Here is a 21,949-nt window from a genome sequence, read left to right as displayed (position 1 = left end):
TTACAATATAAGATATGTTCCTTGTAACCACATACATTTGCAATTACTAACCTATTCTTGGCTTTCATTCTTTCACAAAGAGCTAATTAATAGATTCCTTACAAATATATTTATCCTACTCCTTGTATCAATAACACATTCCTTAGTATAATTAGAACAAGCATCATAACAGAATTGTCACTTGAACATTGACCTCGTAGGCCTACTTACTCAAGAGGGCTTGTTGTTTATGCATGACTTATCTCTTCGTGTCCAAGCAAAAAACATTAATTATCTGGTCCTGTGACTTAGGTCTTCTTTGCAGTAAACTAGTTTTCACTAATAACTTATTAGCCTACATTATATTACGCAAACTGACGACATTCATTCTTTCATTTGTAGCATTGCATATTCCACAAATAGTAACTATGGTCTAAAATAACTATTATACGTGCTCAAGGTGAATTTAATGTAAGTATATCTAAAAAGTAGTGTTCTCTTTGGTTGTACAGACTAAAGTTAGGAGGTAGTTAGAGACGAAAAAAATAATAACAAAAGAAATCTGCATCTGTTGCAAAATACCCGCCATTGCTTAATATTTTCAAGACGGTTACTTCATATATAAGGAAATTGTACGAACAGAATAAAATGATGAAAAGAATGTTACTGGATTTCAAAGAGATTTTGTAAAGAATTTGCGAGAGTAATATTCTATAAAATATAAGGAATCAAAACCAAAGTGGCAACTGTACAAGCTGGCAAGACGCGGAGGCGGAGCAGCGTAGAGAAAAGTGAATGTCATAAGGACGAGACGAGAGGAGAGGGTTAAGGTAGCATGGGTCCATGTCCATGATAAACATTTGGGGCAGTGTCCTTCAATTCGTGATGTAGACAAGTACTACTAATCTTCTCGGTGTTCATGTAGTACGAAAACGACTAACGATTGTCTCAGTTTTCACTCAGCCGTTGATAAAACTTACCACGCACATAGAGAGACAAGGTAAGTCAAGTTTACGAATATCCAGTACATAAAGCATAGAATACATTCGCAGTGTCACTACGAAAGAATTGTTTATTTATAGTAATGGAAGTCAAACCAACCACCAACTGTTCATTTACATATATTTATTACTTGTTTATAATGGTTTGCTTGCTATTTTCATATGTATTTTACAAGCCAGGTCTTCACTTGGTTCCTGTCTCATGTGACCTTCAGTTCCATACGTTTGTCGTCTTTCTTGTGAAGGCTTGCAAATTTCATTCTGAGTAATGATAACAATAACAATTCACCAAAATACCATTACTACTACTAGGCTACAACAACAACAACAACAAATAATAATGATAATAATAATAATAATAATAATAATAATAATAATAAATATAATAATAATAATAATAATAATAATAACAACAACTCGGCAAAATAGTATTCATTAAAAGGCATATTAACGTTTTGGTTTGAGCTCCAGTTTACTTATCACTTATTCTTTAAACACACACACTTGAGAGAGAGAGAGAGAGAGAGAGAGAGAGAGAGAGAGAGAGAGAGAGAGAGAGAGAGAGAGAGAATCAGATTTCATGTTGTTCAGACAGTGATAGGCAGAGCTAAAAATGCGTTAATTTTTTTTTCAAGCAAATAATTCGATGTATATAAAAGCGAAAAAAAAAATCTCTCTTTTCACCGAGGCAAAATTTTAAAAAGTTAATCTAAGTCATTTACAAAGACGGGGAACGAATAGTTTATAATACATTAGTGACATAATTTTCTTACCAGTCAAAAACATTATAATAATCTTGTAAAAGCTCTTCGGTTTAGTCGATCGTCAAAAAAAAAAAAAAAAAAAAATGCAAAACTGTATTTTCGTTGTTGTTTTTAGTAGGTAAAAACAAATTAAAGTACATCTAATGCGTAAACACTCTTGAGATTCGGTTTGAAAAGACGTGACCTTGGCCAGTCATCAAATGATATCGTAATGCTTATCTCTCTCTCTCTCTCTCTCTCTCTCTCTCTCTCATCTCTTATATATATATATATATATATATGATGAATGATTATTAAGCGTCAAGAGTGCTTGCGTTGCGTTTTATGCCCAGTTCTGTTTAAACTTAATTTATAAATTCACTTTTAAAGCTTTAAAAACGGGTCATAGATAAATCATAATGTATTTTTACAGCTTTGAAATTACGACATATGAAATTAATTTTTAAATTTTTGTAAATGGGAAATAGGTGAATCCTAGTTTAGTCGTATTTTGAGATTAGGACATGTACAATTCATTTCCACAGCTTTGAAAACGGGACATCGGTAAATCACAATTAACTTTTACAGCTTTGAGATTAGGACACAAATCATTTTCACAGCTTTGAAAAGGGGACATAGTTAAATCACAATTTACTTTTACAGCTTTGAGATTAGGACACAATTTATTTTCACAGCTTTGAAAATGGGACATGATTTGTCTTGAGGGTTTGTAAGACTCCCTTAATGTAATAACACATTTCCTTTTATTTTTTTTTTCAAACAGGCTCAAAGGACCCACACCAAGATGGGTTTAATATCAGGCTACGTGATCCCTTTCCTAAGTGAGCACTGCATGGAAGTAACCTTCTCGCTTCTTATAGTGGTCTTCATCAACTTCATCGTTCCTAAGAATAAAAAGGAGAGAGAAAATGACTCGCAGGATGTGAGGAATTCAAGCCAGAAGTCGTCGTCCAAGGAGGAGAGGGCGAGTCAGGACGTTATCAGTGAGATTGATTTAATTTCCTTGATATAATGGGTAGCCATGTAAACTTTATAAACAGAGAGAGAGAGAGAGAGAGAGAGAGAGAGAGAGAGAGAGAATTTAATTTTCTATGATGTCATGCCACTGCATATTTTGTAGATAAAAAATCAATATTATTAATTCAAGAGGTACTAGCAAGGCGAGACATATATTCTTAAAGCTCAGAGAGAGAGAGAGAGAGAGAGAAGAGAGAGAGAGAGAGAGAGAGAGAGAGAGAGAGAGAGAGAGAGAGAGAGAGAGAGGGGACTATCTCCTCGGCAATTAACAGCACTGCTTTCAGCCTGCCTCTATCACCGGTTATCTCAAGTTCCCACCCTCTCCCCTCTGACTGTCCACCTTCTCTCACGCTGTGATCTCCAATTTTTACTTCCCGCAACTTCTCCATCTGATCAATGCTCTTATTGCCTATAAATGTTGTTTTCAATAACATTACAAACAACATACACAAGTAGGCCAACTAGATTTAATGATGTCACCTGAATCGTAGATGGGAAATGTAATAAATCTATTTTCATAATGATTCATTTGTTCGGTTTTTATCTTTGTTATTCAACATTCTATATAGTTTTATGGACACCCCCCCCCCCAAAAAAAAAAAAAAACAGTAGAAATTATGGATATGTTTGAGGAAAAAAAAATATTTATGAAGCTCTTTTCTTAATTATCACATCTCCTCCTACGCCTATTGACGCAAAGGGCCTCGGTTAGATTTCGTCAGTCGACTCTATCTTGAGCTTTTAAATCAATACATCTCCATTCATCATCACCTACTTTACCTTTCATAGGCTTCAGCCATGTAGGCCTGGGTCTTTCAATTCTTATAGTGACTCATGGAGCCCAGTTTGGTGAACTAATCTCTCTTGGGGAGTGCGAAGAGCAAGACCAAACCATTTCCATCTACACCCTCACCATGATCTCATCCGCATATGGCACTGGAGTAATCTATCGTATAAGTTTAATTTCTAATCCTGTCCTGACATTTAACTCCCAATATTCTTCTGAGTGCTTTGTTCTCAAATCTACAAAATCTGTTGATTATTGTTTTGTTGTCATACCATGAATCATGTCCATAGAGTAATACCGATCTCACTAAACTGATATATAGTCTGATTTTTATATGCAAGTTCAGGCGATTTGATTTCCAGATTATACTCAACCTAGCTACTGTCTGATTTTCTTTTTTCAATCTTTCATTAAACTCCAATTCTATAGACCTTGTATTAGAGATCATAGTTCCTAAATATTAAAATGATTCTACTCATTATTAATTTCTCTTTCCAATGATATTTCAATTCCATTACATATTCCGTTCTCATCATCTGTCTTTCTTCTGTTTATCTTAAGCCCAACCTCCTGTGATACTTTATGCATTCTGGTAAGCAAACATTGTAAACCCTGTAGTGTTCTGCTAATAAAGACAGCGTCATCAGCATACTATAGGTCAGCTAATTTCCTATTACCAATCCAGTCCAATCCTTCTCCACCATCCCCAACTGTTCTATGCATTACAAAATCCACGAGGAGGATAAACAACATAGGTGTCAACACATTTCATTGGAGTACTCCACTGTTCAATGGAAATTCATTTGATAAGACTCCGTTAATATTCTGCATTTGCTATGCTCATGAACAGACTTAATCAAATTTACATATTTAAGAGAGACACCATAATTACGCAGAACTCTCCATAAAATTGGCCGGTGCACACTATCAAAGGCTTTTTCATAGTCCACAATTGCCATCAAACGTGGATATCTATATTTTACACATTGCTGTATCACATGTCTTGAAATGAAAATTTGGTCAGTGCAACTTCTAGCTTTTCGAAATCCTGCTTGCTCATCCCATCAATCGTTCTCTCCAGTCTCTTTAGAATAAGCATACTATATATTTTCATAACAACTGATGCAAGTGTTATGACTGTAATTATTGCAATCAGTTAGGTCTCCTATTTTTGCCCTTTTCACCAACACTCCTAGCTCCAATTTATCAGTTTTTGCCTCTTCATGCCATATTCTACAAAATAATCACTTCATTCTCGGCCAGTAAAATCTCAGCAGTTATTTCATCGTATCCAGGGGCTTTCCATCTCTTGAGTTTTTTAATGATAGTTTCGACTTCAAACACAATGAATTCATTTATGGGCACTCAAGATCTTCATCAGCTTCAGGTATATCAATCAAAATGTTCCCTTCATGTCCTATTCATGACCTCACTAAAGTGTTCCATCCAACGTTGCTTTTCTTCATCTTCTGTTGTTATAACAGATCCATCTCTGTTTTTGATGAGTATACGCTTCTTCTTCTTCTCTGCCCCTGTAGAGATTTCACTGATAATTCTATGAGCGTTTCTTACACAATAGCCACTCCCTGAATTCATAGCCTCATCTGCTTTCTTGTTTAATTATTCTCCCCAGTCATTTTTAACTTTTCGTTTGACCTCACTGTCAATACGGGAATACTTAGCATGATTTATTTACCTTGTAATTTTCATTACTTACTCGAAAACTTTCAACAACCAATTTCTGTCATTGTCTTTTTTTTTATATTGTCCTTTTCATAGTAAATGATATATTATCAATGTCCATGACGATTGTTGTATAAACAAATTACCGTAAAAACCAATGAAATAAAAAGGTGTTTGCATATTATTTTAATGGATGTAAGATGTGAGAATATCAATTGATATCTTTTATTCTATCATGCGAATGTTATCCGGCGAGGCAATCTCTTTCTAATCTTTCTTCATGAATAGGAAATATTTCTAAAAAAAAAACACTTCGGCCATCATTAATCATACCAAATATGAACTAGATTTAGATAATTCATGGACGGCTTTCGTTAAAATGCGCTCTTAATATTGAAGCGATTGAATCAAACACTAATAACCTTGGATACATGATGCAAGTCAATCAATTAATTAGGGTTATCAATCTTCTGGATGTAACAAATTATCTTAGCGTATAATGTCTTTACGCAGTTGCTGACCCAGGTTGGTGTAACGCCAGTTTGAAGTTTTAAATCAGTACTTCTTCTATTAGCGTGTTTTTTCCCATTCGTGTGGGCAACACGGTTGCCTTCTTTGGAAGGAGTCTGCTTTGTTTTTTGGGGTGGACCGTAGTCCCGACCGGCTGCCCTGCCTGACATCGCCTAGACCCTGGAAGCGTATGTTTGTGTGTTGTACCAGCCACCATCGCCCTTCCTCACAGCAGCGAGGAGTCAAGGCGTAATTAGGTCGTAAGTTCGAGACGTGTGAGGTGTCTACTATGTTTCAGGTGTTGGAATGGCTGTGTTTGTGTGTGTATTTTAAATCAGTCAAACGTTATAATTTGTCCTTTGTTTCCTCCAACAGAAAGAGGGGGAGTGGGTGAAGTAGAAGACGACGATGACGAAAAGGAAGGAAATAACCTGGTGGATCCCCTGTGGCCAGATGATCTCAAACACATTCCTTTTCAAGCTCCAAAGTAATAATCATGATGTTGGTATCTTTAAGTAATCATGTCGAACGGAATCAGAGACTTATAATTATGTTGTTGATATCAATCTTGCATTAGTAATCATGTAAAGTTATCTTGAATTATCTTGAAATGATAACCATGTCAACGGTATCTTAAAGAATTTATCAAGCCAGTATCTTACTGTAACAATCATTTTAGACTTCTGATTTATAGATTAAGGTTTTCAGGTTTTTAGTTTCAATTTTAAAGGGTATCAATTAAAGTCGTCAGTATACTAATAAGGATAGATCTCTTACTTATTAATCAATGTCAATAGTCATATTGAGAACCTCAAAACAGAAGAGGATTGATACTATACGGCTACGCTATACAACAGTATACAAGCACAGTGGATTTAACATGTTCCATTAAAATGTTTCCAGGATCTTTAAATCCTTTAAAATAACAAATACCTTATTTCATTTATCATTATCTGACTGCATTTACTATCACTAACAAATAGATTTCAAAATGCGCAACGCTGCTAATAAAAACCCTTGGACAACATAAAGGTAATCTAGCACCAAATAAAACAACAGGTACTCCGAAGAGGAGAGCTTGCAACGGTCAAAGGATTTCTACGAACTCCTGAACAAACGCCGCTCGGTTAGGTTCTTCAGTTCCCAGCCAGTGCCTCGAGAAATCATCAACAACATCGTCAGGACAGCAGGTAATCTTTTTCTTCTTCTTCTTCTTCTTCTTCTTGACAAAAAGGTTGACATTTAAGTCAGAGAAATTGAATAGCAAAGTAAGAAGAGGTAAACGGGAATATATGGAAACTAAGTCAGAAACCAACGCAGCTGGTGGTCAAAGATACACTAAAAATCTAGAAATAATTGATACTGAGGCATACTTTATTTGGATCGAGTGTGTAGAAATTCTTTTGCATAGCAGTTTAAGTATGAGATTTTAATCCGTATATATACACAAACGTACATTTACTGTATGTAAAATCTAAGATGTCAAAATAATATAGCTCACTAAAACTTTTCGACGACAGGGACGTCCCCTTCAGGAGCCCACACAGAACCATGGACTTTCGTCGTCGTCGGGGACGCTGACGTCAAGGAAGAAGTAAGAAGAATTGTGGAGGCCGAGGAAGAGGTCAACTACACCAAAAGAATGGGTAAGAAATGGCATAGTGTTCTAGATACTCCTTTAAATTTCAATGTCTTGGTTCCCTTCATCTTCAATACCATATTATTGCACCAAAATTATGGGCTTCACGGACCAAATACCACCCATTCATTTAATATTAGGGTAAAAGATATCAACATAAATCTTCCAAATGAATCTTTTCATTAAAATAACGATCCATTATGACTGTCAATGGCACCTTGCAATGTTACTTGCTAGGTTATTTATACATATGGTTCTCAAATCCAGATGACTATACGCTCAAATTCAACTGAAAGCATAATGACAAACATTTAGAACTCGGCCATTCAATGGGTTTTGTTGACCTTTTAATCACTTATCTATTCATTCACTTATTATGCTCTTGTGAAAGAGGAAGGTAAGGGAGACACGTCCAGTTCTCCATATTCAAAACTGAAGAAGTTACTTAAGAATAAGGTTTGGAAAAGAATAATAGAACTATGCACCTTCCACAGGTGCCCAATGGGTGAAGGATCTGAAGGCCCTAAAGACAAATTGGGTGAAGGAATACCTGACGGAGGCCCCCTGGCTCATACTGATCTTCAAGCAGACCTATGGCCTCATGCCCGATGGTAGGAAGAGGAACCATTACTATCACGAGATCTCGACTGCCCTGGCTGGTGGCATAATGCTCGCTGCCATTCATGTGAGATGAATTAAAAAGTTTCCCTTTGTTATTACTTCACCTGTTCAGAACGTTAAAGAGATGTGAAATAAGCTAGGAAATACCATTAACTTGCCATCTGTTTGAGATAAGCCTTGAAATAAGCTAGGAAATGTCATAACTTGCTATCCATTCGAGATAAGCTTTGAAATAAGCTAGGAAATGTCATTAACTTGGTATCCATTCGAGATAAGCCCTGAAATAAGCTAGGAAATATCATTAACTTGCAATCCATTCGAAATAAGCCTTGGAATAAGCTAGGAAATGTCATTAACTTGCTATCTATTCGAAATAAGCCTTGGAATAAGCTAGGAAATGTCATTAACTTGGTATTCATTCGAGATAAGCCTTAAAATAAGCTAGGAAATGTCATTAACTTGCTATCTATTCGAGATAAACCTCATATTTTTTCCTCGTTATTATAATATTGCATGGAAAACTACAGAAAGCTAATTTTGACATCCATCTCAAACTCTTCCACAGTATGCTGGACTGGTCACCCTCACCTCAACGCCTCTGAATTGTGGGCCTCAGCTAAGGACTCTCCTGGGACGACCGTCCAACGAGAAACTGTTGCTGCTACTTCCCGTGGGTTACCCTGCTTCGGATGCCACGGTTCCCGATTTAAATAGGAAAGACTTGGATGATATTATGGTGGTCATATGAGGGAGGTTTGGATGACATGATGGTGGGGATGGGATGGACATTTGGTTGAAATTATGAATGCCGTAGAAAAGGGGCTGGGGAGAAAGTTTAGGTGCCGTTTGAGAATCGGAATTAATTCCAGTGATTGCATTATTGACCCTTTAAAATATAAGAAATTAGGATTCCTCTTTAAGGGAGTCTTTTGGAAAATTATGGAGGCCTTTTAAGATACACATAAAGTAAATCATGGGGTCGTTGTAATGGAAACTTGTATAATATTAGGGTAATTTTACAAGGGAAGTTTGTGAATAATTATCGTGATCGTGGGTAAAGAGTTGGAATAAATATGGCGAATATGAAGGATACTTCAAATAACACATGGTAGCTTCATGAAAAATATTTTGAAAAAAAAAAAAAACTACGTTGCCATATGAGACTTGGAATAATCTATGTGGTTATATATAATGAATTTGCAAATAAATGACTGCTGCTATATTTGAAAGATCTTAGCGTAGACAATCAATGTACCTTGTTTCAAACATAGTATAAGCTCAATGTTACACAGTATTCTAGAAGTTTTACTTCAACTGTGATCAGAGTGTGGAATGATCTTCCTAAACGTCAAAGTTCAAACTTGCATAAGAAATTAGGAAAGTATAAGAAAAAATTGAAAAATTATTGTGGCTATGAGACCAGGACATGGAGAACTATGCTGAATACACGAGTGTCTCTGTGGATCCTTATTTCCACTACTTTCAAAATACACATGACGGTGTTTGTTTTAAAATGGGTTATTTCCAACTTCTTTCTTCTTCTTTTTTTTTTTTTAATATGATTTAACAGCATGTAGGGTTGAGTGAAGTAAATATTGTTTTATATGTAAAATAAAGTTACTATCGAATAAGATTTTTTATTATTTCTAAGCAAGGGGACTAATATGGATGGGAGTTTTATTAGATACTTGTATGTTCTTGGAAGTTGTTTTAAACAATTTCTCATGATTATCGAGTATTACTTATGAAGAATTCCACAGCTCGAAAAAGGGCAACTCCCAAACGAAAAATTCTTCAATCAACCCAGAACTACAGTATATTAAGTACAATAACATTACAGATTCCATTATTAACTAGTTTGCAACAGTTTAATGTATTAAATCAGATTTGTTTTTACCTCATTTTTACGTTAACTTTGGTAAATTTCTCGACAATTTGTTATATCTCAAATGAGACGACATTTTACAGAGAGAGAGAGAGAGAGAGAGAGAGAGAGAGAGAGAGAGAGAGAGAGAGAGAGAGAGAGAGAGAGAGAGAGAGAGAGAGAGACCAGACCCTTGTTAAATATTTCCTTATTTACTACTATAGAACTTTTACTGAATGAGAGAGAGAGAGAGAGAGAGAGAGAGAGAGAGAGAGAGAGAGAGAGAGAGAGAGAGAGAGAGAGAGAGAGAGAGAGAATAATTTTGCCTTTTATACAAGTCATACTTAAAATCATCTCGACGTAGGAGAATGGAAGATATAACAGTAAATGTAATATTCTTTCATGGCATTAAAACAACCGCTCAGGAGATATATACAGTATACATATACACGAATGTCCAAGAGGCCACTTCCTCTGGGAGCGATGAGTTAACTTCTCACATTTCAGCCTTATGTACAATAGTGAGAGAGTCGAAAGTTGCTTACAATAACTCTCGAGGGGAAGTCCCGCCTTTCTCCAAAGGATAAGAATACTGTACAGTAGATAGTGTCTGTGCAACAGAGTGGCTACAGAGTGACAATGGCACAGCAGTGTACGAAAGAGTGACAAGTGCCATCAAAAATAATTCCCCCTCTCTCTTTCTATTGGTTTTTGTGGGTTATCTTATTATCGTGAACTGCAAATCTTCCTCTCTTTTTATCGCGGACATATTTCCAGAGAACATCTTTCATGATCGTGCCCTAAAAATCAAAACAAGGTAAATAGCTTCGATTTTATTTTCTGATAGTTACACTTGTCTTTTCCACGGAGAGAAAATTGCTGTTGGCATTATCGAAAGAAAGGGTTTCATATACAATTATAGAAAGAAGTGTATGTATGTGTGTGTGTGTGTATATATATATATATATATATATATATATATATATATACATATATATATATATATACATATATATATTATATATATTATATATATTATTATTATTATCATAACTAGCTAAGCTACAAGCCTAGTTGGAAAAGCATGATACTACAAGGCCAAAGGCTTCAACAGGTATTCTGAAGGTAACAATCTGTTCTCTAGTTTGTAGTTTGGATTTCGCAAGGGTCTAAGAGTATAAGTTTCCCTTACATTTTCCAATGATTGTGGTCAGGAGGTTAGTATGAATTACCTTGATTTTACTGCTACCTTTGACCGTTTTAATCATGAAGCCCTTGTTTTCAAACTCAAATAGTTGTGAGAATGCGAGTCTTTTCTTACCTTCACTATTGTATTTTTAAGTAATCGAGTAATTGTTGATGGGAACCATTGTGCCCATGCAAATGCAATAGCCAGTGTCCCTTGGGGTAGTGTTCTCGTATGATATGTAGTTTGCCTCATTGTATATGTAGATGATGCTTCTCTTTCCATCAATTCCATCTCCTTAATGTGTATCTGTGGTTGCTGAATCCCTTACAGAAAAAAAAAAAACCGCCTAATACAAATTACTGGGATGAAATTGTCCCCTAACAAAACTCAATAGTATATTGTAAGTAGGTCAAGGTCAGTGGCTCCTCAACATCCAGATCTTTGCATTGATAATGTATCTGTAACTATCACAACTCATTTAAAAGTTCTAGATGTGATTCTTGATTGCAAATATACTTTTCAGAAAAATATCCAGTTAATTTATTCTCCAATTGCACAAAATGGCATATTCAGAAAGCTCTTTTGTTTTTTTAAAGATTTTTCGTGATTAATCTATCATGAGGAAATGTTATAATTACTTCATTGTACCTTGTTTCAAACATAGTATAAGCTATGCAGTCAACTCTAACAGCCTTGCCTTGTTTATCATAAGGCTCAATGTTACACAGTATTCTAGAAGTTTTACTTCAGCTGTGATCAGATTGTGGAATGATCTTCCTAAACGTCAAAGTTCAAACTTGCAATAAATGCTTTTCTATGGAACAGGTTAACGTAAGTCGTGTTTCATAAATAATATATGACTGATCTATTCAACGTTGTTACTGAGATAGATATGTTTTACAGTCTCTGTATTATTTCTCAAATATAGTTTATTCGTTATTTCTTTATTTTTTTTCCGCATTGGGCTGCTTCCCCTATTCGAGCCCTCGAGCATCCTGATTTTCAAGCTAGGTTTGTGGCTTGACAAATATTGCAATAATAATAATAATAATAATAATAATAATAATAATAATAATAATAATAATAATAATAGACCGACCGCTTCAAGTAACATGTCAAAATTTATATTCTGAAAAGGCTAATCATTAAATCAACCAATATAATAATGAATCAAGAGTTCTTGCTCATTCTACAAGGATTAAAATTCCCATTAGGAATTACAAATCAGAAAATATTACAGAAATGTTCCTTCCATTTTCGCAAAAGTAAATAAACTTATAAAAACTTCAAAAAAAAATGTATTTTCTTCAATGAAATCCAAATTGATCACAATTGCTACTTTAATATGAAAGCATTCAGAATAAGATTTATCATTACAATTACTGTAAATCTTTAAATATTAAATCTGGCGACTAAGGTAACATGGTCTTCCATCAATTATTATTATCATTACTTGTTAAGCTACAACCGTAGTTGGAAAAGGAGGATGCTATAAGCCCAGGGGTCTCAACAGAGAAAATAGCCCAGTGAGGAAAGGAAACAAGGAAAAATAAAATATTTAAAGATCAGTAACATTAAAATAAATATTTACTACATAAACTTTAAAAACAAGAGGAAGAGAATTAAATAGAATAGTGTGCCCGAGTGTACCCCAATACTAGTATGGTATCAAAGCACATATTGTATATGAACATATTAAGATACAGAAGTACCACTCTTGTGTTTAGAAATATAAAATATGTAACTTTGTATATCGAAAATGTATTTCAGAAAATTATTGTAACTATTTTGAAAAAAACATATTCATCAAATAAGTTTTACATAACTGCAGTTTTCACATTATTTTTATCACTAATATTTTTCGACAAAAGAAAAAGGGCAGCCACGTTCAGGTTGTATAAGCTAAATCGAGTAAAACAAAAGGAAATTTTTCTTAGTGAAAATTCTTACAAACATAATTTAAAAAAAGATGGCGTATTTTACTAAGCTTTTTCCACAAATAAAAATTTCCCCAGGAAATAAAGGAAAAAAGGAGTCACAATAACAATCCTCCTCTTTAGGTTAATATCTATTATGTTCTCTTTGCAGATGAAAAATGGGTTGCCAATACAGCAAAGAAAACCAGTGTTACTCCTTGACGTGTTGCTTCTGCATGACCGGGAAAGCTGCTTGCTATTGGATTGGCATCGTTAGCTTGGTGAGCATACATAGATTTCTTAAATCTTTTATTTCTCCCCCTTTTTTTTAATCGCAGGAAAATGAGACGGGTAACCCAATAGCCTTTATTAGACAAGAGACTGTCTCAGGCAAGAAGGAGATGGCTAACTCGTTAAGAATATAATACTCAAAAGGAGGGACTGATAGGTCTAATGTGCTATTAAAGGATGGTAGATAACAAAAGGGTGTACATATACAGTATATATATATATATATATATATATATATATATACATATATAAATATATATATATATCTATATTCATAAATATATATATTTATATATTTACATACATATATATATGTGTGTGTATATATACATATATACATGTATAAATATATATATATATATATATATATATATATATATATATATGTATATATATATATGTGTGTGTATATACATGTATGTATATATATGTATGTACATATATATATATATATGTATAATATATATATATATATATATATATATATATCAAATCACCTGAAATTCCATATAAAAATCAGGCGTTACTGTATGGAAAGGAAATGAGTCATGGTATGACAATGAAACAATCTCCAACAGATTTAGTAGATTTGAGAACAAAGCCCTCAGAAGGATACTGGGACAGGACAAGATTAGAAAAGAAACTATATGAGAGATTACTCGAGCGCAATATGTGGATGAGATCATGGCGAGGGGTAGATGGAGTTGGTTTGAGATGCTCTTCGCATTCCCCAGGAGACATTAGTTCACCAAACTTTCAACTGGGCTCTACAAGGTACTAGAAGAATTGGAAGACCCAGGCCAATATGGCTGAGAACTATGAAGCGTGAAGTAGGAAATGATGAATGGAGAAGTATTGAATTAAAAGCGCAAGATAAGAGACGACGGGTGAAATCTAACCGAGACCCTATGCGTCAACGTTCGTAGATGATGTGTGTGTGTGCGTGTGTATATACATACATACATACATACACACACATATATATATATATATATATATATATATATATATATAAACATATATACATATATATATATACACATATATAGATAGTTAGATAGATATGGAGGATTAACGCAATAAAGGTAAGCATTCTCCGTAGGCGTATGAAGAAGCTGATGCTCTGGAAGCTTTAATATACATAATCATGTTGTTCATTATATATATATATATATATATATATATATATATATATATATATATATATATATATATTTATATACATATATACATATATATATTTATACACACACACACACACACACACATATATATATATATATATATATATATATATATATATATATATATATATATATACACACACACATACATATGGATTTTGGTATTAGTTTTCCATTCTTTCCTTACTATTAATCATTTTGAAATGGCTAAAATAACAGTAAGCGGAAAATGTTAAATGGGGCATTACAGTGGTAAGTTCGTATTTTCCTTCAGAGCGTTTTCTTTGAAGAGAAGTGTTATTGGACATTGTAAGGGCGTTGTCTTAAGACGGCAGGCAACCCCATTCGAGACCGCATTTAATGACAATACATACATACAAGAAGGAGTAAGTTCCGAAAAGGCTACAGAACTAAGAGATTTGTTCCTTTGACTAATGATCGAAGATGAAACACACGAAGGTACAATACCCAGTTTTTTTTTTCTTTTTTAAACTACGAACTTTCAGTGGTATTATTTCAGTTTGCAGCAATGAATCTGAGATTAGATTGCTTGCAGCACACCATTATCGACTACCAACCAAGCTATTAATTCATAAATTACGCTGATTGATGCAGACTGAAGTTTAATAGAACGTACAGATGGACACAGGAATTCTTGGTACACGTCTTTCTGTGGAAGTGTACCCTGTCACACCATTACTTGGCGGTGAGTTCCTGTGTGGAGCCCCAACCACCACTAACATCTCTCCCTATACTAACTATTTGGTTACTTGTAGTGCAGTAGGATGTGACAGGGAACACTTCCTCACAACGAGGTATGACAGGAATTCCTGTGTCCAACTGTACATAAATGAATTCTCTTCCGGCAAGTTAATTCGTCTTACAGGGGTTGGCTCATATATATATATATATATATATATATATATATATATATATATATATATACTGTATATATTGAGGAGTTATGTTATGATGTGTAAGGGCACATGTATATCATTAATTGAATTCATACAGTAAACTAGACGCAATTTTAAAAGAACTATTATAATCACTGCCATTAATTTATAAATAAACCTTCTGCAGGTGTGGGAGTCCTTCGGCCAGTGTTTCGACTACCTCACAGCCTACAGTGAATACGAATATTGTCACCAGTGCATTGACCACTATACAAGTGAGTATGACCAAATAGGCCTTGAAAATTATGAAGCTCATCACTAAATTTGCACATGCGCATAAGTATGATATAAATGATAGGAGGCAGCCAGTGAGTAAAGGAATATCCCTAAGAGAAAGCAGAGTTGTTAGGATATACTGTATTAAACATAGATGTGGTGGATGTTATACTGTAATGGGGCAAAAATATTAAGACTAATTTAGATAATATGAGTAAGCTCCATTATCTATTCAAACATTTTGGAAGTTTATTAATGATAATCCATTACAATTTAATTCAATAATATACTCTAAATTGGCAATCAAAGGTTACAGTGATATTTTGTAGTTATTGCTTTAATTCAGGATAGCTTGACTTCCATTTTCTTCTATTCTTATTTACTGTGAGAAAACAAGTATAGAAAACGGCCATGTTTACGGAATCTAAAATATGTACATAATTCGTTGATAAAATTCGTGATGAATATGAGTATATTGTCATGCGTTGCGCATATATGATTCAAAGAAATATTTTTAAAAATCTTATAAAACACGCAAACAAAACAAAAACTTAGTGGTATTACTAGAAATTTCATAACAACTCATTGCAGTAGGCTTGGTTTGGCACCTTTTATTTATGAATATAAATTTGCACATTGTATATTTAGGCTTATATATACACACACATATATACAGAGCACAAGTAAACAACTAAGACGTGGATCATTCTTTCCAGCTAATTACCGTGCAATGTAAACGGTTGAAACGTGGCTTAACAATACATTAACCGAATATTCAGTCTTATTGGCTAATTAAACCTAATGTATTCATATGTTAGGTATATTGATTTAGCTAGTTAGTAATGCCCGAAATATGTTCAGCAATATAGAAATCATATCTATCAGTATACTGAATGTTATATTAAGTATATGTAAGGTTTACTTTCTATCATAATTCTAGACACAAGGCTGAGTTTGGCCAGCGGTATCATCTCCTCGGGGCAGTGGGTCATGTCCATTTTGTTAATCATCGGTTCAAAAAGAGTAAGTATTTATGTCTATTTGCTCCCACAGTATAATTAAATGATTCATTGATATAATTTCATGATCGCAGTAGTTAAGCTTTTTTTTTTTTTTAAGTAAATAAATGTAGAACTAAGAAACCAACTGATTCATCAAAAAAAAAAAAATCGTAGTTATAATTGTCTATCCATTAGCAATAAAAATATCTACTATACTTATAAACGAATGAAAATACACTACCCTGTGCTGATAATATATCAAATGATAACCCGTTCTCGTATTCTTATAAGAATGATCTTTTAATTCTCTTTCTCGGGCAACCTTCGTCAGGACATTCGCTTCCTCGTTCTCCTGTGGCTTGTTTGGACGTCTGTCACCCTGGTGATGCTGTTCGTCTGGTTCTTCTACACGATGCCTTATATGCCCAACGTCAGAGGCATGGCAACTATAATCAAACTCTTCTGTGTCATTCATTACTTCATCGTCATTAAGACTCATTATTCAGAGGTTAGTCAACTCATTAGTCAGTGGTAACATTCGACTCTTTCAAAGGTGTAATCAGAAATTTTAAATATATATCTTAGGATATTATTTCACCATCAACTGCTGATCATTATTCAAACTTAAATTAGATCGTTACCCCCAAAAGTAAGATTAGATTCATTTAAAACATTATTCAATAAACAAAAGTAAATTTTCTCTATACTAAAGTAACGGGAAATTAACTGAACTAGAGTATGCTGATGCCGCTGTCCTTATAAGCAGAACACCATAGGACTTGCAAAGCTTGCTTACCAGAATGCATAAAATATCATGAGGTTGGTCTCAAGATAAATAGAACAAAGACAGAGATGATAAGAACGGAGTATGCGATGGAAGATGAAATATCATTGAAAGGAGAAAGGATTAATGAGGTTGAATCATGTAAATAGTTAAGAACTATGATATCTAATACAGGATCTTTAGAATTTTAGTTTAATGAAAGATTGAAAAAATCAATTCAGGCAATGGCTAGTTTAAGTAAAATCTGGAAATCAAACCGCCTGAAATCATATAAAAATCAGGTTATATATCAGTTTAGTGAGATCGGTGTTACTCTATGGACATATGGTATGACAGTGAAACAATCTCCAACAGATTTTGTAGACTTGAGAACAGAGCCCTCAGAAGAATATTGGGAGTTGAATGGGAGGACAGGATTAGAAATAAAACTATAAGAGATCACTCAAGTGCCATATGTGGATGAGATCATGGTGAGGGGTAGATGGAGATGGTTTGGGCATGCTCTTCGCGCTCTCCAGGAGAAATTAGTTAACTAAACTTCCCACTGGGCTCCAGAAGGCACTAGAAGAGGTGGAAGACCCAGGCCTACATGGCTGAGGACCATGAAGCGTGAAGTAGGAGATGGTGCATGGAGAAGTACTGATTTTAAAATCTCAAGATAGAGATGACTGGTAAAATCTAACCGAGGACCTTTCCGCCAATAGGCATAGGAGATGATGATGATGATGATACTAAAGTGCCACAAAATGGTAAAAAAGGACAAATATATATATATATATATATATATATATATATATATATATATATATATATATATATATATATATATATATATATATATATATAAAACAGGCGATACACGATACCAAATGTTAGTAATACTAGCAGAAATACCTATCAACAAATGTTTTCTTATCTCCCCTCTACGTAAGGGTAGATGAGACTCTTTAGCTATGGTAGGTAGTTCTCTGGTCTTGGGTAGTGAATAGTCTCTGTACCACAGTCTTGGGGTAGAGTTCTCTTGCTTGAAAGTACACTCATACATACTATTCTATTTAATTCTCTTGTGTGTTTTTTTTAATCAAGTTTTTATAGCTTATATATGAAATATCTGTTTGAATGTTGCTACTGTTCTTAAAATATTTTATTTCAAGTGTTCATTACTTCTCTTATAGTTTATTTATTTTCTTTCCTCACTGGGCTATTTGGCCTTGTTGGAGCCCATGGGCTAATAGCATCCTGCTTTTCCAACCTGAGTTGTAGTTTAGCTAGTAATAATAATAATAATAATAATAATAATAATAATAATAATAATAATAATAATAATAATAATTCCTCTCCCTTCAATGAATATCTTTAAATAAAAAGAAATTATCAATATTGAACTCACAATAAACAATACTTTACGACTAGTTAGTGTTGTGGATTTTAACAATTAATGCAATTAACAGTACTCATCAATAGATCTTTAAAACCTAAACTTTGGGCATCATTATATACAATGAGCAACATACCAGTATAAATAAGTACACAAATACAAGTAAACACTATTTCCTGATGAAATCAGATTTTTTTTTCAAATCCAAAATAAACTCATCAGCGCCTTTAAAACAATACGAGCTAAATGAGAGGAAAATTTTAAATTTCTCACATAAATAATAAGTAAATTGGTTATGCATTGAGCAACGGTAATGAAAGTTTTGGATCAAATGCAGGTTTTTTTTTGTCAAAGATTCTTAATAAGCAACGCCTTTCATCTAACAGATGTCCTTAAGTTTCACTGCGAAGGAGGAGACCAGTGGCGTGAAAGTTCCCCCTAACAGCCCGATTCGTCGTTCTCACAAGAGGAGGAAAATCAGGGTCGATCCCAATCATCAGCCCGTGATTCGAACCCTCTTGGCAGTTGCGCTCAAGTTGAAGACTTACAAGGACTGCAAAAGCATTATCGCGAACGATGAGCTGTCCAGATCTTCTAACACGAAAACACAGTGCGATAAGGAGGAAAATACTTCTGCATTCTTAGGTGGGATATTTAGAGGATATGATATTCTCTCTCTCTCTCTCTCTCTCTCTCTCTCTCTCTCTCTCTCTCTCTCTCTCTCTCTCTCTCTCTCTCTCTCTCTCTCTCTCTCTCTCTCTCTCTAAATTTCTGTATATATATGTGTATATATATATATATATATATATATATATATGTATATATATATATATATATATATATATATAATATATGTATATATATTATATATATATAATAATAATGAACATGACAGAAGGAAGACTTCAAATCCTCTTACATCTTTATTCCATTAACCAACGTTTCGTGAATCCATTTCCATCATTAGGGCTATATAAAATAGGAAATTAAGTTTACATTAGAAATTAATCAGATATTACAATTTCTGTTTAAAATAATTCTGTAGTAACGTAAAATAAAAAAATAAAAACATTTAGTAAAATAAATAGTACAATAATTAAGATATATAACACAAATATCTAAAACACTAGTAAAAACACTTGTCATGAAACAGGAATGTCAAAGCAATATTTACCGAGGTCCTTTACAATTAAAACACTTATGACATAAACAGGAATGCCAACGTAATATTTGCATAGATATATGAGTGGCTGGACTTACTTTCAAAAGATGTGGTTTAAAACTGTAAGATTTTTTGAAAAAAAAAATAAAAAATCGAAGGAAATGCTGAAAAAAAAGCATCTCTTACATTCATCATCGTCATTATCATCTCCCCCTACGCCTATTGACGCAGGGCCTCGGTTAGTTTTCGCCAGTCATCTCTATCTTGAGCTTTTAATTCAATACTTCTCCATTCATCATCTCCTACTTCGCGCTTCATAGTCCTCAGCCATGTGGGCCTGGGTCTTTTACATGAGATTGTTTTCTTTTTATTTCAGACACGAGCTCAACACACCCCTCAGTTCTATGTACCCTTATACTAATTTTAAGTGTATCTTAAAAACCATCAAATATTGGTAAACTTTTCAGGTTCAAGGACACCTCCCCACCACCCCCGGAATTGATGCGATTCTCCGCTGTATACATATATACTTTTCCAAAATGTAATTTTGAAAATTATATCGGGTCTAAGCGACAGTTGATGCAGGCCCGCATTGATTCCCATAGGGGTGTCAGTCATCGCACCGATTCCATATTAAAATCAAAGGAATTTTCCTTCATAAGAAACCATTCAAATTCATATAAAACCCATAGTCAGTATAACCATTTCGAAATCCTCTCCCAAACATCCGACTGCCTTTCGCTCCTCTTAGAAACTCTCTACATCAAGAAACTGTCACCTTTAAACAATCAAACCAACTCCACACCATTACACATTGCCTAACTGCTCATTACCAACTCCTCTCCCTCCCTTGTTGAACCCCTTTGCTTTTTTTGTTTCTAGTACTTACAGCATTTCCTTCGATAATTTTTTTCTTTTTAAATTTTACAATTTTAAACCACATCTTTTGAAAAAAAAGTCTAACCACTCATATATCTATATAAATATAACGTTGGTATTCCTGTTTTTATCATAGATGTTTTTACTAGTGTTTTAATTATAAAAGACCTCGGTAAATATTGCTTTGACATTCCAGTTTTTATCACGTGTTTTTACTACCGTTTTAGTTGTAAAGGACCTCAATCGCGTTATTCGCGTTATATATCTAATTTTTTTTACTATTTGTTTTACTAAATATTTTCATATTTTACGTTACTACAGAAGCATTTTAAGCATAAATTGTAATCTGATCAATTTCTAATCTAAACATAATTTCCTGTTTTAAAAGCCCTGATGATGGGGATGGATTCCCGAAACGTTGGTTAATATAACGATGTAAAATAATTAGAAGTCTTCTTGATGGCTTCTTCAGTATTAAACTTAAGCTTGCTAGAAGGGAAAACAATACAAATTATATGTATATACATATATATATATATATATATATATATATATATATATATATATATATATATATATACATATATATATGTGTATATATATATATATATACATATATATATGTATATATATATATATATATATATATATATATATATATATATATATATATATATATATATATATATATATATCATACATGGCCACTTGTTCGTAAGTCACCTTAGCAAAACCCTAATATATCAAAACACAATCCATGCACTGCTTGATCAAAAAAATAGACTTGCAACATGGATGCTAAAGAAAATTATGCTTATTCCATGTAACTACTGTATCCAGTTTAATAGTAATAGATACTTTTTTCTCACACAGAAGAGGCGATTGCTTCACCTCCTACCACGACAACTGCAAACCTGGAAGCGAGACCCAGTCAAAAAGAAAACTGCACTCTCGTCCATCAACCATTTAAACTGGAGAACTGTAGACCTCAAGATGAACTGCTTGCAACCCCATTATCGAAGTCTAATGATGCTAGTGAGGAAAACAAGACAAACTTCAAATCTGACATTCCAACTGGTGAGGACAGCACAGCTGTGCGTTTAATGTCTTACAAACCAAAAGAGCTCG

At 33.8% G+C, this 21,949-nt stretch overlaps 2 protein-coding genes across 3 annotated transcripts in view; both read left to right on the top strand.

The window, feature by feature from the left end:
- The first annotated feature begins 788 nt into the window (after positions 1-788).
- Iyd (Iodotyrosine deiodinase) lies at positions 789-9,125 on the top strand. The gene is made up of 7 exons (XM_068362296.1): positions 789-979; positions 2,508-2,727; positions 6,117-6,228; positions 6,801-6,931; positions 7,262-7,387; positions 7,875-8,065; positions 8,567-9,125. The coding sequence occupies exons 2-7, from the start codon at positions 2,529-2,531 to the stop codon at positions 8,747-8,749; spliced, it is 942 nt and encodes a 313-aa protein (XP_068218397.1). The 5' UTR covers positions 789-979; positions 2,508-2,528; the 3' UTR covers positions 8,750-9,125.
- A 127-nt stretch (positions 9,126-9,252) lies between these two features.
- LOC137630676 (uncharacterized) overlaps positions 9,253-21,949 on the top strand; it is a 13,147-nt gene continuing 450 nt past the window's right edge. Inside the window, exons 1-7 of one of the 2 annotated variants that reach the window (XM_068362294.1) lie at positions 9,253-10,682; positions 13,143-13,251; positions 15,529-15,616; positions 16,558-16,640; positions 16,950-17,126; positions 19,167-19,425; positions 21,698-21,949. The exon at positions 21,698-21,949 is cut by the window's right edge and continues 450 nt beyond it. In XM_068362294.1, coding sequence (XP_068218395.1) covers positions 13,150-13,251; positions 15,529-15,616; positions 16,558-16,640; positions 16,950-17,126; positions 19,167-19,425; positions 21,698-21,949 — 961 coding nt within the window. In that variant the 5' untranslated portion in view covers positions 9,253-10,682; positions 13,143-13,149. Of the gene's footprint in view, positions 10,683-13,142; positions 13,252-15,528; positions 15,617-16,557; positions 16,641-16,949; positions 17,127-19,166; positions 19,426-21,694 lie in introns of both variants that reach the window. The other variant, XM_068362293.1, reaches the window with a different exon arrangement.

Source organism: Palaemon carinicauda, chromosome 38, assembly GCF_036898095.1.
Source record: "Palaemon carinicauda isolate YSFRI2023 chromosome 38, ASM3689809v2, whole genome shotgun sequence".
Classification (NCBI taxonomy): domain Eukaryota; kingdom Metazoa; phylum Arthropoda; class Malacostraca; order Decapoda; family Palaemonidae; genus Palaemon; species Palaemon carinicauda.
The sequence above is the reverse complement of the archived record's forward strand: the minus strand, read 5'-3'. Positions and strand labels throughout refer to the sequence as shown.